Source organism: Somniosus microcephalus, chromosome 14 (assembly GCF_052327205.1).
Source record: "Somniosus microcephalus isolate GS21.2 chromosome 14, FLI_Smic_1.0, whole genome shotgun sequence".
Lineage (NCBI taxonomy): Eukaryota > Metazoa > Chordata > Chondrichthyes > Squaliformes > Somniosidae > Somniosus > Somniosus microcephalus.
Window position 1 is genome coordinate 30324964 of NC_141000.1, and position 19463 is coordinate 30344426.

At 44.8% G+C, this 19463-nt stretch overlaps 1 protein-coding gene across 2 annotated transcripts in view; it reads left to right on the forward strand.

Moving 5' to 3' along the window:
* med4 (mediator complex subunit 4) overlaps positions 1-18907 on the forward strand; it is a 29348-nt gene extending 10441 nt beyond the window's left edge. Inside the window, exons 1-7 of one of the 2 annotated variants that reach the window (XM_086006470.1) lie at positions 4051-4110; positions 4408-4474; positions 4969-5139; positions 13059-13116; positions 14449-14535; positions 15801-15932; positions 17432-18907. In XM_086006470.1, coding sequence (XP_085862596.1) covers positions 4091-4110; positions 4408-4474; positions 4969-5139; positions 13059-13116; positions 14449-14535; positions 15801-15932; positions 17432-17604 — 708 coding nt within the window. In that variant the 5' untranslated portion in view covers positions 4051-4090 and the 3' untranslated portion in view covers positions 17605-18907. Of the gene's footprint in view, positions 1-4050; positions 4111-4407; positions 4475-4968; positions 5140-13058; positions 13117-14448; positions 14536-15800; positions 15933-17431 lie in introns of those variants that run through there. The other variant, XM_086006468.1, reaches the window with a different exon arrangement.
* The last annotated feature ends 556 nt before the right edge of the window (positions 18908-19463 follow it).

The window sequence follows — 19463 nt, forward strand, 5'->3', positions numbered from 1 at the left end:
GTGTAAATTGGCATAGGGACAAACATATTAGTTTAAATGCATGGCTCAAAGAGTGGTGTGGGCGGAAGGGGTTTCAGTTCATGGGGCACTGGCACCAGTACTGGGGAAAGAGGGAGCTGTTCCATTGGGACGGCCTCCACTTAAACCAGGCTGGGATCAGTGTCCTGGCGTATCTAATAACTAGGGTAGTAGATAGGGCTTTAAACTAATAAGGGGGAGGAGGGTTCAGGTAAGGGTAAATCTATAAGTCTGAACAGAACAGTCAACTCTAGAGCAGAGTAGTGATTTGGGTAAAATCAAGCCAATTGTGTCAGGAAGGGACAGAGTTTATCAATGGTAATAGGACATTAGCGACTAAGGCCACATCAGGGAAAAATAGTCAAAAGTTAAAATTAAGGGTACTAAATATGAATACATGAAGCATTTATAACAAGATAGATGAATTAATGGCACAAATAGAGATAAATGGGTTTGATCTAATTGCTAGAGACGTGGTTGCAGGGTGACCAAGGTTGGGAACTAAATATTCCAGGCTTTTTGACTTTTAGAAAAGATAGGCAAAGTGGAAAAAGAGGTGGGGTAGCCCTGATAATAAAGGATGGGATAAAGACTGCAGTGAGAAAGGATCTTAGCCCAGAAAATCAGGATGTAGAATTGGTATGGGTGGAGCTAAGAAATAACAAAGGACAGAAAACAATGGTGGGAGTAGTTTATAGGCCCCCTAACAGTAATCATAGATTTGGACAGAGTATAAATCAGCAAATTAGAGGAGCATGTAACAAGGATAATGGGGGACTTTAACTTTCATATAGACCGGGCAAAAGAAGCTTGGCGGACAAGTTCATAGAATGCAATGTCTGTTTTCTAGAACAATATATTGAGGAACCAACTAGGCAACAGGCTATTTTAGATCGAGTATTGTGTAATGAGACAGGGTTAATTATTAATCTTATAGTAAAGGATCCTCTGGGGAAGAGTGATCATAATATGATAGAATTTTATATTAATTTTGAGAGTGATGTGGTTAAGTCTGAGACTAGGGTCTTGCATTTAAACAAAGCCAATTACGGAGGTATGAGAGGTGAGTTAGCTAAGGTAGATGGGGGAATTAGATTAAAAGGTATGACAGTAGATAAGCAATGACAAATATTTAAAGAAAAAATTCATAACTCTCAATGAATATACATTCCCTTGAGGAATAAAACTTAGACTGGAGAAGTGGTCGAACTGTGGCTAACTAGTGAAGTTAAGGATTAAACGAGGCTTACAATGTTGCCAAAAGGAGTAATAAGCCTGAGGATTGGGAGGGTTTTAAAAACCAGCAAAGGATGACCAAGAAAGTGATAAAAAGGGAGAAAATAAAATATGATCGTAAACTAGCAAGAAATACAAAAACATTGTAAGAGTTTTTACAACTATGTAAAAAGGAGATTAGCGAAAGTAAACGTGGGTACCTTAGAGGCAGAGACAGGAGAAATTATAATGGGAATAAGGAAATGGCAGAGACCGTAAACAAATATTTTGTCTCTGTCTTTACCGACACAAAAAACATATCAGAAATATGGGGGTAACAAAGGGTCTAATGAAAGCAAGGAACTTAAAATAATTAATATTAGTAAAGAAAAAGTATTGGAGAAATTAATGGGACTAAAAGCCGACAAATCCCCTGGACCTGATGGCCTACATCCTAGGGTTTTAAAAGAGGTGGCTGCAGAGATAGTGGATGCATTGGTTTTGATCTTCCAGAATTCCCTAAATTTTATAACGGTCCCTGTGGATTGGAAGGTAGCAAATGTAAAACTGCTGTTCAAGGAAGGAGGGAGAGAAAACAGGGAACTATAGGCCAGATAACCTGACATCAGTAATAGGTTAAATGCTAGAATCTATTATTATGGATGTGGTAACAGGGCACTTGGAAAATCAGTATGATTAGGCAGAATCAACATGGTTTTATGAAAGGGTAATCATGTTTGACAAATATATTTGAGTTTTTTGTGGGTGTAATTAGCAGGGTAGATAAGGGGGAACCAGTGGATGTAATATATTTTGATTTTCAGAACGCATTCGATAAGGTGCCACACAATAGGTTGTTGCACAAGATTAGGACTCATGGTATTGGGGGTAATATATTAGCATGGATTGAGGATTGGTTAACGGACAGAAAACAGAGAATAGGAATAAACGCATCAATTTCAGAATGGCAGGCTGTAACTAGTGGGGTACCGCAAGGATCAGTGCTTGGGCCTTGGCTATTTACAATCTATATCAATGACTTAGATGATGGGACCGAGTGTAATATATCCAAGTTTGCTGAGGATACAAAGCTAGGTGATAAGTAAGCTGTGAGGAGGACACAAAGAGGCTGCAAAGGGATATAGACCGTTTAAGTGTTGGGCAAGAAGGTGGCAGATGGAATATAATGTGGGGAAGTGTGAAATTATCCACTTTGGTAGAAAGAATGGAAATGCAGAATATTTTTAAAGGATGGGAGACTAGTAAATGTTGGGATTTAGAAGGATTTGGGTGTCCTTGTACACGAATCACAGAAAGTTAACATGCAGGTACAGCAAGCAATTAGGAAGGCAAATGGTATGTTAGCCTTTATTGCAAAGGGGTTGCAGTATAAGAGTAAGGAAGTCTTGCTGCAATTATATAGGGCCCTGGTGAGACCACACCTGGAGTATTGTGTACAGTTTTGGCCTCTTTACCTAAGGAAGGATATACTTGCCTTCGAGGGGGTGCAATGCAGGTTCACCAGACTGATTCCTGGGATGAGTGGGTTGTCCTATGAGGAGAGATTGAGTAAATTGGGCCTATATTCTCTGAAGTTTAGAAGAATAAGAGGCGTTCTCATTGAAACGTATAAAATTCTTAGAGTGCTTGACAGGGTAGATGCAGGGAGGCTGTTTCCCCCAGCTGAGAGTCTAGAACCAGGGGTCAGTCTCAAGATAAGGGGTCGGCCATTTAGGACTGAGATGAGGAGAAATATCTTCAATCAGAGGGTTGTGAATCTTTAGAATTCTCTACCCCAGAAGGCTGTGGATGCTCAGTTGCTGAGTATATTGAAGACAGAGATCGATAGATTTTTTGGGCACTAAGGGAATCAAGGGATATGGAGATTGGGCGGGAAAGTAGAGTTGAATGACAAAGTTCAGCCATATTGAATGGTGCAGCAGGCTCGAGGGGCCGTATGGTCTACTCCTGCTCCTATTTCTTATGTTCTTCTGGATACATTTTTTATTTTTAAGTATTGATTCCCAAAGCACCTTGCAGTGTTATAATGAGGCATACTGGCTCGGAAGGTTTTAGGTTTGATGCCTGGTCAGTTAACGAAGTTAGCTCATTTTAGCTGCTGCAGTGGTGGGATGCTATAGTTGGCCTCATCTCCCCCAGGTTAGAGAAGCAGAAAGGATAAACTAGGCTTTGCTAGATAATGATTCCTCCTCCTACTGATCATTGTTCAGTGACCCCTACTGGAGAATGCACACCAGATGAGGGCAAGATTGGTTGTGGTTCCCATGTGGTTGAATAGCCTCAATGGAAGCTTGTATGAAGGTACTGACTGGCTATTACACATTTAGGGAATGGAAATCAGATTATTGATGATACAAAATAAGTCTAACGAGAACTAGGTGATACAGTGGATTAGCATGGTGTTCTTGCAAAGGGGTTCAAATCCAGCAGCGGAGACATGAAACTCTCCTGTCTCTGCCAGTGGTAAGGATTTTACTTGAAGTAAGTTTAAGCGTCTCAACCCAGTTATTCTTTGGTGTGAGAACACAGCACAAAAGTACTCATGATCTGGCAAAAATCACACTACCATGCCAGTTTCACTGAGCCAGTCCATAGATTGGCTGACTTGGGAAATGTTACATTGGTGCAGTAGAAGATGCTCTTCTGAAGTTGTGGCCAAGGTGTATTTGCTGACTGAGAGCAGAGGGACGTTTACTTTCCTTCTGGTCATGCTGTACTTAATCTGAAAATGTTTCACATTGTCATTGGTTGTTAAAAGTGGAAAAGTATTCTTTTCCCCAGGGCTGACGTCTCTCACCTTGGCGAGTGCAAAAGAAAGTTCATGCTCCATTGAGTAATGGGAAGTTGTATGAACAGGTCAGTGAAAGTTTTTCTCGCCAAGATCAGGGGTCACAAGTTCACTTGACCTGGCCAATATTTATCCCCTAATCAACATAACAAAAACAGATTATCTGGTCATTATCACATTGCTGTTTGTGGGAGCTTACTGTGTGCAAATTAGCTGCTGCGTTTCCCATATTACAACAGTGACTACACTCCAAAAGTACTTCATTGGCTGTAAAGCACTTTGAGACAGCCAATGGTCATGAAAGGTGCTATATAAATGCAAGTCTTTCTTCTTTCCTTTCTAATAATACGTCTTTCCATCTTTAGGGAGTTGATAGAACTACTTGCATTATCCAGAAACCAAAAAATTGCACAACCAGGAGAAGAACATCAGGTGAGGAATCAAATCTGCATACCTCAGGCATTGCATTAAGTCTGGAATGATTTCTAATAAGCCCCTGTCTCTGACAGTCTTAGGATCTTATTTCTAATTTAAATTCTACTGCTGGATTTGATCAGATTCAGTTAAAAAGACAACTCAGATCCAGATTAACTGAAAATGTAGAAAAATCACAGGAGCAATGTCTACTGGAGAGCTTTGCTCAGTGTAACAATGTAAGCTCAACTGCCCATTGATAACTCTGTATAATTGCTTCAAGTCTTTCCTCATTGCAATTGCTTCCAGCTGTAGCCTGTTCTGATACCTCATGAGTATATGTATATATAAAAATCCTGCCCATCTGAACTCTGTAAATTATGAATAAAATATTTTAGAGCAGCATTCTGCTGTTAACGTGAAGAACCAACTAGCTCAGGTAACCAAAGAATGTCTGTAAGTTGTATTAGTAGTTTAGCCAGCTTCTTAAAAATATAGTATTTGTTTTTCAGATCCTGGATCTGTTGATTCAGAAGGATGGAGAATTCCAAGAAATAGTAAGAGTAGCATTGGAGCAAGGCAAAATCCAGGAGGAAATGCACCTTCTGGAGAAAGAGGTGGAAAAAAGAGATGGTGACATTCAGCAGTTACAGAAACAGCTCAAAGAGGCTGAACACATATTAGTGAGTTACAGCTTCCTGGAAATGTACAATTTTCAAAAGTCTTAATACAGGGAAACTTTTTTTTATCCGGGACCGACGTGGTGCCGGTTCATCAAAAATTCCGGATAACCGAAAGCTATAGTAAAAGATACGGAGAGATGAGAGCTCCGTATAAAGCAACAAACCCTGTTGCTTAGCAACAGGTTCAGAACAATGGCCACAAGTTCCAAGCGTCTCTGTAGCTTAGCAACAGCTGCAGCCACACCCTTGCACAGCAACAGATCGAGGAAGGCAAGTAATAAAACTTACCTGAACCTACTCCTGAATTTTGCCGGTTAACCGAGATTTCCGGTTATTTAGGTGCCGGTAAATCGAAAGTTTCCTGTATCTGGAGAGGACTTATCTGTTGGATATTGAGAATTGGCAGATAATCAAGGTTCCCCTTGTCCTTAATCTGATATACTGCCTTTTTATGCTTCTGATCGTATTATTTAAATTACCTAATCAAGTTCCCAAAATGTGCAGTTAAATTTTTTTTTCCATTTTATAAATCTCTTGACACTTGTTGATCACAACTCAAAGCCCAGACTCTCGCAATTTTATTAACCTTTAAAGATTTTTACCTTTATATATATATATATATATTTTAATTTACCTTCTGCTCTTGCAATCTAAGGTAGGCACGAACAGTATTGAGAATTACATTTTACGAGGGAAGCATGCCGTTACTAAGTTCAGACGACCCAATTTCACATTTCTTACCAAATATCAATATAGTGTTGAGGCTGCTGCGGAACACGAATGGAGGCCGAACCGATCTGAGGAACACATGGCTTTTTATTACATTCTCTTGAGAGATGGCTGCCCCAGCTCTTCTCTCTGCTAAAACCGAAACCAGAATGAGGGCGACGCCCGCGCTTTTGTGTACACACTGAGGGCGACGCCCGCTCCTTTTTCATGCCTTAAAGGCAGCATGCTTCTTAAAGGCAAGGTGCCCGATTTATTGTCCACGGACGGAAAAGTGGATTGCGCCCGTTTAGGTGGCGATCCGCCACACAGCTCCCCCCAGAATCCGCTTAGGAGGTGTGGACGAGACGGTGCGGCGGTCTGATGGGCCGGCCGGAGCGGCTCTTGTAGGACGCCGGTGGACGTGGAACGGCCGGGCGTGGAGCAGCTGGGTGTACTGGCTTGAGGGCAAGTCGGCCGCATGGCGGTGGATGAGCTACTGGGACCTGCTCACCGGGCTCCGAGTGTGCTGGCTTGAGTCGGTCAACCGACACTTTTTTTCAGTCCTGTCGCCCACTTGTAGGGCGAAAAATTTGTCCCCAGCCTGTAGCACTTTGTAGGGCCCGTCGTACGGGGGTTGAAGGGGTCCGCGGTGGGCGTCGTGCCGGACGAAAACGAACCGTGCTTGGTGCAGGCTTAGCGGGACGTGTGAGGTGGATTCGCCGTGCCGGGCAATGGGCACCGGGGCGAACTGTAGTGCCGGTGAGGCGAAGTCGTGGCGTTGCTGGTCGGCTGACCAGGGTGTCGTGGCGGTGGGCAGGAACTCGCCGGGTACGCGCAGCGGCTGGCCGTACACGAGCTCTGCTGCCGATGCGTGGAGGTCTTCTTTAACCGCGGAGCGCAGGCTGAGGAGGACCCACGGGAGTCGGTCGGTCCAGGCGCCGTCCTGGAGGCTGGCTCGAAGAGATGCCTTCAAGGATCTGTGGAACCGCTCACACAGTCCGTTGGCTTGGGGGTGGTACACTGTGGTGCGGTGAATGGTCACCCCGAGATTGCGTGCGATGGCAGTCCAGAGTTCAGAGGTAAATTGCGGACCTCTGTCCGATGTCATGTCGGAGGGGACGCCGAACCGTGCGACCCAGGTGCTGACGAAGGCTCTGGCGATGTCGGCGGTGGTGGTAGAGGTCAGTGGAATTACCTCAGGCCAGCACGTGGTGCGGTCGACGATCGTCAGCAAGTGCGTGTGGCCTTGCGACGGCGGCAGGGGCCCGACGATGTCCACGTGGATGTGGTCGAATCTACGTGAAGGGACGGTGAACTCCTCAAGGGGTACTTTCGTGTGTTACTGCACCTTGGCCCGTTGGCAGGCTAGGCAGGAGTTGGCCCAAGTACGCACATCCTTGCGAAGGCCGCGCCAGACAAAGCGGTTGGCTACTAATTTGATGGATGCGCGGGCGCTGGGGTGGGAGAGGTTGTGGAGAATCTCGAATACCCGGTGGCGCCAGGACGCTGGGACGACGGGCCGAGGTTGAGATAGGGATATGTCGCACTTGACCGTGACTGCGGTTGGGCTGCAGGCGACGTCGGCCAGGCGTAGCCCTGGTAGGTTGGTAGGTGCGGAGAGCAGATCAGGGTCCGTGAGCTGGTCTGCTGCGAGTTGAGCGTAGTCGACTGCCAGGTGTGCAGCGTGGATGGCGGGGCGGGAGAGGCAGTCGGCTACCACGTTGTCTCGGCCGGAGACGTGTTGGATGTCCGTGGTGAACTCGGACACTGCCGCGAGCTGGCGCTGCTGCCTGGCGGACCAGGGGTCGGTTGTCTTTGCCATTGCGAATGTCAGGGGTTTGTGGTCGACAAACTCAGTGAAGGGGTGGCCCTCCAGCAAAAACCGAAAATGGCGGACCGCCAGGTACAGCGCGAGAAGCTCGCGGTCGAAGGTGCTGTACTTGACCTCCGAGGGGCATAGTTGGCGGCTGAAGAAGGCAAGTGGTTGCCAGGCGCCGTCGACCCACTGCTCGTACACGGCGCCGACCGCGTGGTCGGAGGCGTCCGTGGTGAGCACTACTCTGGCATTGGGCCGTGGGTGCACGAGCAGGGTGGCGTCGGCGAGCGCGGTCTTGGTGGAGTTGAAGGCGGCTGATACGTCTGCCGTCCATTCGACCGCCATCTTGCCGCTCCTGCCCCGGAGGGCTTCATACAGGGGCCTCATGAGGGACGCCGCTTTGGGGATGAAGCGGTTGTAGAAATTCACCATCCCAAGGAACTCCTGGAGTCCTTTGGTGGTGGGGCGGGGAAATTGCTGGACGGCCTGCACCTTGGTGGGCAGGGGAATGGCACCAGCATGGGTGATGTGGTGGCCGAGGAAGTCGATCTTGTCCAGGCCGAACTGGCACTTGGCTGGGCTGAGGATGAGCCCGTGGTCGCTGAGGCGCCCGAACAGGATGCGAAGGTGTTCCTGCTTGGAGGAACTGGCTACCAGGATGTCGTCCAGGTAGACGAACAGGAACTTCAGGTCCGGAAGGACCGAGTCTATGAGCCGTTGGAATGCCTGGTCCGCGTTTTTGAGGCCGAAGGGCATCCGCAGAAACTCAAAGCCCGAAGGGGGTGATTACGGCCGTCTTGGGGACGTCCGCGGGGTGGACGGGGACTTGGTGGTAGCCGTGCACCAGGTCGACTTTGGAAAAGACTGAGCGGCCGGCCAGTCTAGCCGAGAAGTCCTGAATGTGCGGCATGGGGTACCGATCAGGGGTGGTGGCGTCGTTGAGGCGGCGGTAATCCCCGCAGGGGCGCCAACCCCCGCCTGGTTTGGGGGCGATGTGGAGTGGGGAGGCTCAGGGACTGTTGGAGTGGCGGATGATGCCGAGCTGTTCCATAGTGACAAACTCGGTCCGCGCGATCTCCAGTTTGGCCGGGTCCAGCCTGCGGGCGTGGGCATACACTGGGGGGCCTGTGGTGGGGATGAAGTGTTCCACCCCGTGTTTGGCGACCTCCGCGGAGAAGGTCGGGTTGGTGAGGGCCGGGAATTTGGCCAGGAGTGCCGAGTAGTCATCCGTGGCCCGGGCGTGGCACTGTGACGCCATGTCGGCGGGTTGACGGGGGGCCATGGCGCCCAGGATGGGGGACATGCTGTTCATGTCCACGAGGCGGTGTCGAGGGATGTCTACCAGTAGGCCGTGGGCGCACAGGAAATCTGCGCCGATGAGAGGGGAGAGTACCTTGGCAGTGATGAACTCCCATCGGTAGCGGCGACCAGCGAGGTCGAGGGTGACTGTGCGGGTGCCGTACGTCCGGATGTCCGAGCCGTTAGCGGCAGCCAGCGCCTGTCCTCGTTCGCCCTTTTGGATGTCGAGGGCGGAGGCCGGGATGATGCTGTGCTAAGCTCCAGTGTCGCACAGGAACCGGCGGCCGGTTTTGTCATCCATGACGTACAGCAGGGAGCCCGCGTGGCCCACGGCCATCGTGGGGGCTGGTATGGGGGCGGACTTGAAGGAGCAGGGAGGTGTGCACCGTTGTGCCCTGACGCCGAACCGTGCGTGGTAGTAACAGTAGCCCGGGTTTGTGGGGCGCGAAGGCCCCGTGGGCCCCGTGGCTGGGCCTTGTGGCCGCGTGGTGGCCGGTGAGGGGCGCGCCCAGGCTGTGGCTGCCAGGCCCGGAGCGACGTCGCGGCTGGAGTGAGCGGACAGCAGCTTGTCGGCCTCATCGGCCAGGGCTTCTAGGTCCGTGAGGCCGGACGCCACGATCGCTGGGCGGATGCTGGGAGGTAGCTGGCGGATGAACAGCGTGCGGAAGAGGGACCCGGGTGGGCTCTCGTCGGTGAGTGAGAGCATGTGGGAGAGGAGGTCTGACGGTGAGGCGTCACCGAGGCCCGGAAGGTCGAGGAGGCGGCAGTTTCGCTGGTATGTCGAGGTCGTAAATTTTTTAAGGAGCGCGGCCTTATGATGTGCATACTTGCCCTCCTCTGGTGAGTTCTGCAGCGCTATCCAGACCTTCGTGACTGTGGAGCTACCGAGTGATGCGACGAGGTAGTCATACTTCGTCCCATCTGTGGTGATGTGTCGCAGCCGGAATCGGGACTCAGCTTGGAGGAACCAGGCTTCGGGCTGGTTTTCCCAAAACTCCGGCAGTTTCACGGAAACTACGTTCGTGTCCGCCATTGCTGTGCTCGGAATACGTTCTGAGCGTCGAGGTCACCAATGTTGAGGTTGCCGCGGAACACGAATGGAGGCCGAACCAATCTGAGGAACACGGCTTTTTATTACATTCTCTTGAGAGATGGCTGCCCCAGCCCTTCTCTCTGCTAAAACCGAAACCAGAATGAGGGCGACGCCCGCGCTTTTGTGTACACACTGAGGGCGACGCCCGCTCCTTTTTCATGCCTTAAAGGCAGCATGCTTCTTAAAGGCAAGGTGCCCGATTTATTGTCCACGGACGGATCCGCCACAATAAGTACATTGCCCAATAGTGGAAAAACACAAAGATATTGTCCATTTAGCTCTGTCGTATAAGAACCACAGATCAGTTGTCAATCTTTCTCCCATTGTCAGCAGTAATATCTGATTGATCGTCCCTTGTCAGCCATGGCTCAGTGAGTAGCACTCTCACCTCTGAGTCAGAAGGTTGTGGGTCCAGGTCCCACTCCAGAGACTTAAGCACAAAAGTCTAGGCTGATGCTCCAGTGCAGTACTGAGGGAGTGCTGCACTGTTGGAGGAGCTGTCTTTCAGATGATACGTTAAAATAAATCTGCGCTCTCGGGTGAAAGTGAAAGATCCCATGGCACTATTTCGAAGAAGAGCAGGGGAGTTATCCCCGGTATCCTGGCCAATCAACATCACTAAAAACAGATTATCTGGTCATTATCACATTGCTGTTTTGTGCGCGCTTTCTGTGCACAAATTGGCATTTCCTACATTAAAACAGTGACTACATTTCAAAAGTAAATGGCAGATTCTGTTCCAAAGACTCACACTCCGTGCACAAATTGGCTGTAAAGCGCTTTGGGACGTCCTGAGTTCATGAAAGGTGCTATATAAATGCAAGTCTTTCTTTTCCCCAGTAGTCAGGTCAGTCATCAGTTAGCTTTGTGGCCACAACTTCCACTTTTGAGTTGATCTCAAAAGTTTATTTTTGTAACACTGGAGCACTCTCTTGTTGATGTATTTTTGTCTTTAGGGAGTTGCAACTGAATTGAAGTAGCTTTAGTCATTGCGCACACTGGGCATCAGCTCCTCTGTATCTAGTTATGGGACTCTGACAGAGCTTTTTCCTCCAATAATCTCCCTTTTCTTTCACCCTCTCTCCTGAAAGCACTGACTTATTATGCGGTGCAGTCTCCTGGGCACTGGCACAAATCTTTTATTTTGTCCAAGTAGCCATTCTTCATGGTTCAACTTGGACATCTGCTACGTAATGTGGCGAGCATCGCAACTGAGCTAAATTCTGTTTTCATTCAAGCGTGTGTACTTTCCAGCAGGTTAACAACTTTCCAGGAGGCTTGCAATCAGAAGGAAGAACCCTGTCTTTTTCACTCCTCTTTCATAGCTCATTGCAGCACTACTGAGATCAACTAACTCAGCACAAATCATACCTGGGACCGTCTGATCTGTATGGCTTACTAATGCAGATTGTAGTGCCTGTGCCAACTAGGCTATTGGACAACAGAATCTTTGTTATGTTTCTTTGCAACATAACTTTCACTTGCCAGTGCTTCAGTCATTCTTATCCTGCTCTTCTGGAGAGATGCAATGAATTCTTGATGTGTTCAATCTATCCATAAGGGAATGCTGAGAAAGGCTGAAGCATGAGCAAGTCATCCTGTTGGACAGGATGGTTTCATTCTATGGCTGCAGTGCACGGAGTGTGAATCTTTGGAACAGAATCTGCCATTCAGTTCTAAAAAGGACAAGCGCTTCAGGTGAGCTTTGTTTACCACAGAGGATATGTTGATGACTGAGGGGCAGAATTCATTTGACGCAGCGTGTGAATCATCTTGTGCAGCTGAGGGTAAAGCAAAAACCTCTTTGGTAAAGGTATAGATTATATCTTGAGCTCTACAACATGTGATTCTCTGATTTAAGGTCTTCTCTTACCCTAAGTAATACCCAGGGTTTCAAGCAGGTTTGTAGATCATTAACCATTTCCTCAACTCCCATTGAAAGGCATATGTGAAGATAGTCATTGCGATCTCAGAAACTCTTTAGGAAATACTTGCATAAAATTGATCGTATCCAAGGGTCACAGATCCAATTACAAGCAAGTTGGACATAAACCATCTGCGCTTCAAACAGCGATGCTGCTGTTCTGTCAGGAGACCTAATCTGCAGGCTTGAATACACTATGATGACGGTGCTAGATCTGGTACTGACACCAGATTGCCTTTCTGCACAACATCTCATGAGCGCAGAATGTGGCAACAGATTTTCTCATCACGGACACAAGTGAACACCTCACAGTCGAACTCATCTTTGGCGGATTTTCCAGAACTAGATCTGATAACTGCTTTTCAGAGCAAGAGGTTGGACACATTTTTCTGCAAGACTGAGAAGCTGTATCCCTTGATGGCATTTCCTTCTCCTAGTGGAGAACATTTCTTTGTACGCTCCCTCAATTTTATCTGATCCCAAGAATTTTAGAGAAAGTGTGGGCAGAAGAAACATTAATTTGCATACCAAGGAGAGCTTAATTCTTGAACCTGCTACTATTCTTGACTATCAATCAACCTATAGTTTTTCCTTGCAGTATAGGACAGTATCTTAAGTCGAATGCTTGTCTTTTGAGAAGTATACACTGCCAGATAAGACTTCACATGGTGGTAGATACATGCTTAAAGCAAAGTGGAAGAAATTAGTACCAGGCTTATTACTTTAGCTCTTTAAACTGGATGTCTTAACAATATTTAATTACAACCATTCACCAAGATGCATCAGCATTCATCTGAGCCCATGACCAGTATTTGTCTACTGTTTTGATCTTCAGTGCATCTTACTCTTGTTTTTCAGAAACTTGTTCGGAACCGATGTCATTGTGCAAGCTAAATTTAATCATTTAAAAAAATCTCTCTTTCCCAAGATTTTAAAACTAATGGAGCTCCTGAGCCCCATCAGTAGTTTAATGGTTGTTCTGGAAAGGCCACATTTAAATCTGCACCTTTTGACTATACCTACACAAAGTAAATTTGTACTTGTTAAATGAAATACTAACTGTGTCCATTCTTTTCAAGGCAACCGCTGTGTATCAAGCCAAAGAGAAGTTAAAATCGATAGAGAAAGCAAGAAAAGGTAGACATATTTAACTAGAAAAATGCTTTTAACAGTTGCACACAGCTACTGTACTGCAGAGACAATTAAGCATAGGTCCAATAACAGACTTTTCCTAAGGAAAATTGTCATGATAAATATACTATTGTAAGCTTTTGATTAGTGCGTAAAGATATTGGCCTGGAATTTGCAGTCAGCGGTGAAGCAAAGGTGTTTGCTGTGCAATTGAGATCAGTGGAGTGTAGTGGGAATCCCATAGCGTGATCTGCTGTGACATCAACAAGCTAAGCATCCAATCACAATGCAGAATTCTCACAGACAGGGAACCAGGAGGAGTTGCTTTTATTCCTTTTTAAAAACGTTAGAGAGCAAAACAAAGACTGGGGCTCTCGCATGGGGAAAAGGTAAACCTGAAATAAATATGAACAAACTTGTAAAAAAATATTTAATTTTTTTTTTAAAGATTCTTAAAAATTTAATTTTCATCATTATGGAGAAATTTGACACTCCACAAAATTAAAATTAGTTTTTCAGGGCCATAACATTCGTTTAGCAGTCAATACAATGTTAAAACCTCAGTTATATCTAATCCAACAAAGTCGAACTTTCAATGGAGTATTTAACAGCGATATTACTGCGGAAAAGCCTAAGTTTTCATCAGTTTCACTGATTACACTGCTGGCTATGGGGTGTTGGGGGGGCGGTGGATGTGCGTGGGGCGTTGGAGTACGGCACAGCCAGTGTTGGAGCAGTGAATGACTGACTGCAACTTCAGGATTTCTGTGTTGGGATGCGCATGCGCTACATCCTGAAGTTGCGGTCAGTTTCAAAGGGGTAATAACAGCAAACGCTGTTCATTCGCTGTTATTACACCGCAGATTCAGAGCCATTGATTTGCTTTCTTCTGTGAAGGCTCTATTCAATTGTGATGTCACTGTGCTAGTGTTCCAATAGCCCACAGCTAAATCCTACCCCCTCTGACAGAAGTACTTATGATGCCAAACCCTCCTTTAGTGTGTTTACTGATACAGACAATATTAAAACATACTTTGTAGCAAGCTTTTTATAATTCTCCTGAAGATTGCTTTAAGACGAGGTGTATTTTTTTTAATGTGTGTGTACATATTCACTACATAACGACTAATGTAATACTTACAATCTTTCATATGTTTTGGATGTCTGGTGCATAGCCCAAATGTGCCCAGCTTATCTTCAGTGTTCTGACTTCTTATGCAAGTAAATACATTTAAAAAAAAATTCTAAAAAATAGTTATCTTTACCAGTGTAGCAGCTGAATTTTTCTTGTATTTTTAAGATCAGGTTAGTAAGGAATTACGGTTGTTTTCTTTATAGGTGCCATCTCATCTGAAGAGCTTATCAAATACGCACATCGGATAAGTGCTAGTAATGCTGTAGCAGCCCCATTAACATGGGTCCCAGGTAAGAATTTAAAGATAATTGTTGCTCGTGATTTTAATGAGCTTTCCTTGACACTAATGCTCTAAAATATTGAAGTTCTTGTGTCACATTAAATAAACTTAACCACGTTTAATCTGTTAAAATGATACTGGCCCAGAAATTCGGGTCGGAGGCTTCTCGCGGGTGCAAGCCTCCGACCTGCACTTACTTGGCGCGCCGGCCGTTGAGCTGTGGGCCCGTGTGGGATTCCGATCCTGGGCCTGCTCCAACTGCCGGCGCGCAGTTAGTTCGATGCGTCCCCTGGGACCACGTGGGCCATGGAGAGCCAATGGTAGCAGGGAATGCTTCGTTCATAAAATTGACAGGAAGAGCTGTCAAACCTATAAATACTATAAGCCCCAAAACATCACTAAATCTTCAAATACATTTTTTTTTTAAATCACATTTTTAAAATAACTATAAATTACATAAAATAACTTTTAAACAATAATTTAAATTTTTGAAAAAATTAATTACATTTTCTAACGGGGCTAAAAATAAACTTACCTTTCTTTAAAGTATTTAAAAATAATAAACCTGTGGAAAAAATGTTTTAATTTTAATTAATTCACCACTTACCTTGTTAAAAGCAGGCCTTGCGCCTGCTTTTTACATGTGTAACTCCTGGAGACTTACCCTCCCGGAGAAACGTGCAAAAAAAACCGTAAGTTCCATGTGCACGCGCTGCCTCTCCGGCGCACGCGTTCGACTTCTGAACCCCTTCCTTTAAGGGAACGGAAGTTCCGGTTTCCCGCGTATGCACGAAACCGGCACTTCCGTTGGGCCTACGGGTGAGTACCCCGTGCGTACTCACCCGTGGAGACCCGAATTTCTGGGCCACTATTATGCATTTAGGGAGAACAGTAACACTGACTGCGTGGTGGAATCATAGAATTTTACAGCACAGAAGGAGGCCATTGCACCTGTACCAGCTCTCTGAAAGAGTTACCTACTTAGTCCCATTTTGCTGCCATTTCCTTTTTCAAATATTTATCCACTTCCCTTTTGAAAGCTATTATGGATTCTGCTTTCACCACTGTTAGTGCCATGGCATTCCATCTCCTAACAGTTCTGATATTAGTAAATGGCTCGTTTTAATCAGCTATGTTCTGATTTCTAGTGTGCTCTCCTGTTGTGTCTGGGAATTTTATGTGTGGGGGGGGGGGGGAAACGAGAAAGTTTACTTCTTCACAGTAATGAATACAGTGTGAGTGCTTCTGATTCTGGTGACGATGTATTTAATTCAGGTGATCCACGGAGACCCTATCCGACTGATCTGGAAATGAGGAGTGGTCTTTTGGGACAGCAAAGTAACCTTTCAACCAATGGGGTGAATGGACATTTACCTGGGGATGCATTGGCTGCAGGCAGATTACCAGGTAAAATCTGTCAACAAAATGTTTGTGTGGGTTGTGTGCTTAAATAAAACTCGTGTAGGACAAACATAAAACGATGTTAACTCTTGACAAAGGAAATTCAGTTGGTGGTATTGACTATAAAGTGCCATTTAGGCCACTAGATAGTTCTGGCTAGTTTACTTTTGTGTCACTCTTTAAGCAATGACTAAAGTCTTTTGGCAGATTTCATCTCGCTGTGACTCAGTCGCTAAAGACAATGTGTAGCTGAGTTGTATAGATTCAGTTCCCACTCAGTGCTGAGCTAGCTAATCACAGCTGGGGTGGTGATAGGAGTGCTACAATTGGCCTTGGTCTCGAGGTTAAAGGAGGGGGAAATCTATTAGGGTTCTGATTGCTATACAGTGGAAATTGCATTTGCGTGACCATAGTAATGGATTTGACTCCGCTACCAATCATGATTAAATAGCTTGCCAATACTCATTCTAGGCTCACACATGAATGGCCAGTTAGGCAAGGTATTAGAGAGCGTCTCAGCGGGAATCTGGCGCCCTCAGGAGGGGAGAGAATTGCCAATAAAATGGTAAAGTACATGAAATTGATCGTAATAAAATGATATTGTCACGATGCAAAATAATTGCTGTCCACTTTGAAAGGTAAACTTTCCGAGGCCGACTTGCAGTAAACTTGGACATATCTTAATATCTTCTGAGATTGTCTTTATCAAAGAATTCTGAGTATTCTCGTGTTTACGAGTTATTAATCACAAGGATAAGTACTTGTGAGGGAGGTCATTTGGGTCATCTATCCTTCTGTAGAAATCTACGATCTTCTTTCTCTCTCCCCACATCATCAGAGCAACCAACTTCTCTTGAATGACTCGAGTTTCTGCTTCCACTATCCTAACTGGAAGACCATTCCAGATGTTGATTCATTTGAAACTCATAAATTTAACATTTAAACTTGTTCCAAATTTACACGGAGAAGGTACCTGTTTTCTAGCATGTGCATATAGTGTATATGAATTATGCTTCTATTTTGATCTTTCATCCATCTTTTTCAATTCAGAGAGGAAGCATAGTTTGTGGTTTTGTGAAAGAATTGAGTGCTATTTTAAGTCACGACATTCTCCAAAGTTCTATATTTTAATATTCTTGGGAAGGAAAATAATTTGATACAAAGAATTTGAAATGGCATTACAAAGCTAAATGTATATTAATAGACAAGAATGCATCCCATTAAAGAGTTTGAGACCAAGTCAGATTTTTTGGGGGGTTAGGGGCAGGAGAGGGGTTGGCTTAAGTGCATTTAAAAAGATCTATCCTGTAAATGAGCTTTTAGGCAGCTATTGTCTTTGTTCCAGAAGGAGCAAGAGTTTGACTGAGAAAGCACAAATGAAACTCGTAACAAAGCTCTGGACACATTGGTTTCAAAGTCATCTTGAATGAAGCTTTAAGAGACCAGTCTTGCTACAGTTTTGGATAAAAAACAAATGTGGTTGATGAAAACTTTTTGTATTTCAGAAGTACTTACACCTCAATACCCATGGCAGTCAAATGACATGTCCCTCAACCTATTGCCTCCAAACCACAGCAATGATTTTATGCTGGAGCCTCCTGGACATAACAAAGAGAACGAAGATGACGTGGAAGTTATGTCAACTGATTCTTCAAGCAGTAGTAGTGACTCTGACTGAAGCCAAGAGAACATGCCTTTTTTTTGTTAAATCTTTGGACTTCCAGCATTGGAAAATCTTTTTATTTCCCCAGTTCCTCTACTCCTTCCCACCTGATGCTGATGCAAACCTGGTATGAACACACAAAGAAATTATATTTTGATGAGCGTTGCACTAAGATGGGTAAAGATCTGTGCAAGTGTGAAGTAGTGTCGAAGTGTTGCTTAAAAAAGATGTGTTTTTTCCCCAGAGTTGAACTCACTGTCTAATGTGAATATCCTTGTTTATTTTTTATTGTAGAAGATGGTGATAACACTATATAGTAAGAAATCCTGCATTAATTTATTCTATAGACTTTCATACCTAATACACAAGGCCAAACAATTGTTTTATGGTTTGACATTACTGTATAACATTTTTTCACAGATAAGTGGCTCTCCCTGAATACTGCAAAACAATCCCACAGACTGTTTTGTTACGTAACTGTTGTCAACATAATGCAGCAAGGCGAACTGAAGAAAACTGAAAATGGTAATTTACTACAGGAAAGTGCTGTACAGTAAAAACACACAACAGCTGCAAAATGTACATGTTACTGAGAATTAAATACATTTTTGTAAAACAACAGTTTTAAGCTAGTGATAGTGTGATAAAGAAAACCATAACCTTTTTAAGAGGTGCGGTTTAAAATTACGCTATTCCGCAAGTGGACTGGCAACTAGGTTTTCGAACTGCCCTTTCGCGTCTGTTTGGCATTTGAATCCAAGCCCAGACTGATCACATGGAAGTCTGCTCTGTACTTGCTCCAAGTATCCTCAGTGAAATTAGTGGGGCTGTCCTAATGGGTGTGGGCCCACAAGCATAAAACTACCTGTAATTTGACACACATTGGTAATTAAACACAATGGTCATTATGATGGATGTTGAGGGAAGTAGAATAATTTGCATCTGCTGCAGTAGGGATTGTTGTTCTGAGGTTGAGTTCAAGTATCTGTTGCGATAGGGTAGATGAAGCTATACTTTGTATCTTGTTGTTGTACCTGATCTGAGAATGAATGATTGCCGCCAGTGGATGCCTAAAATGTTAGTGTTAGAAACCCCCACCCCTGCCTCTCACCATTGACACCTCTAGGCCCCAAAAAATTGTTTTTGTTAAGGACAATTAGAGGGATTATTCCATTGTGATATTAAAACAAATTTCCCACAATAATAATGCAAACTAAAACTTTTGTACACAATATTGTTTGAGATGTACATTTTGTAGTATAATGTGTGTTCTATATTGTAAATAAAATAGATAACTCTTTTACACAGTCAAATAATATTCACCATGTATTTACTTGCAGGGGTATTTTCTGATCATTTGTTAATGCACAATAGCCTCACAGTACCAAATCTCATCTTAGCAAAAGCAAAATTAGTGAACACCAGTTATATTTCCTGACTGTACTTGCAATGCTGTGGCTGAAATTTATTCTTGTTGAGCTCCTGTTTGCTGTCTTTGTGGTGCAGGTTAACAATAACTTGCAATTATATAGCACCTTTAACATTGTAAAATGTCCCAAAGTGTTTCACAGGAGTGTAATAAGCCAAAGGAGGAGACATTAGGACACGTAACCAAAAGCTGGAAAAAAAGACTCGCATTTCTATAGCGCCTTTCATGACCACCAGACGTCCCAAAGTGCTTTACAGCAAATGAAGTACTTTTGAAGTGTAGTCACTGTTGTAATGTAGGAAGCTAATGTAATGTAGCTTGGTCAAAGAAGTAGGTTTTAAAAGAAGTTTAGGGAGGGAATTCCAGAGCTTGGGTAGCTGAAGGCAGTCATGGATGCACAATAGGTTAGAATTGGAGGAATGCAGAGTTCTCAGAGGGATGTTGG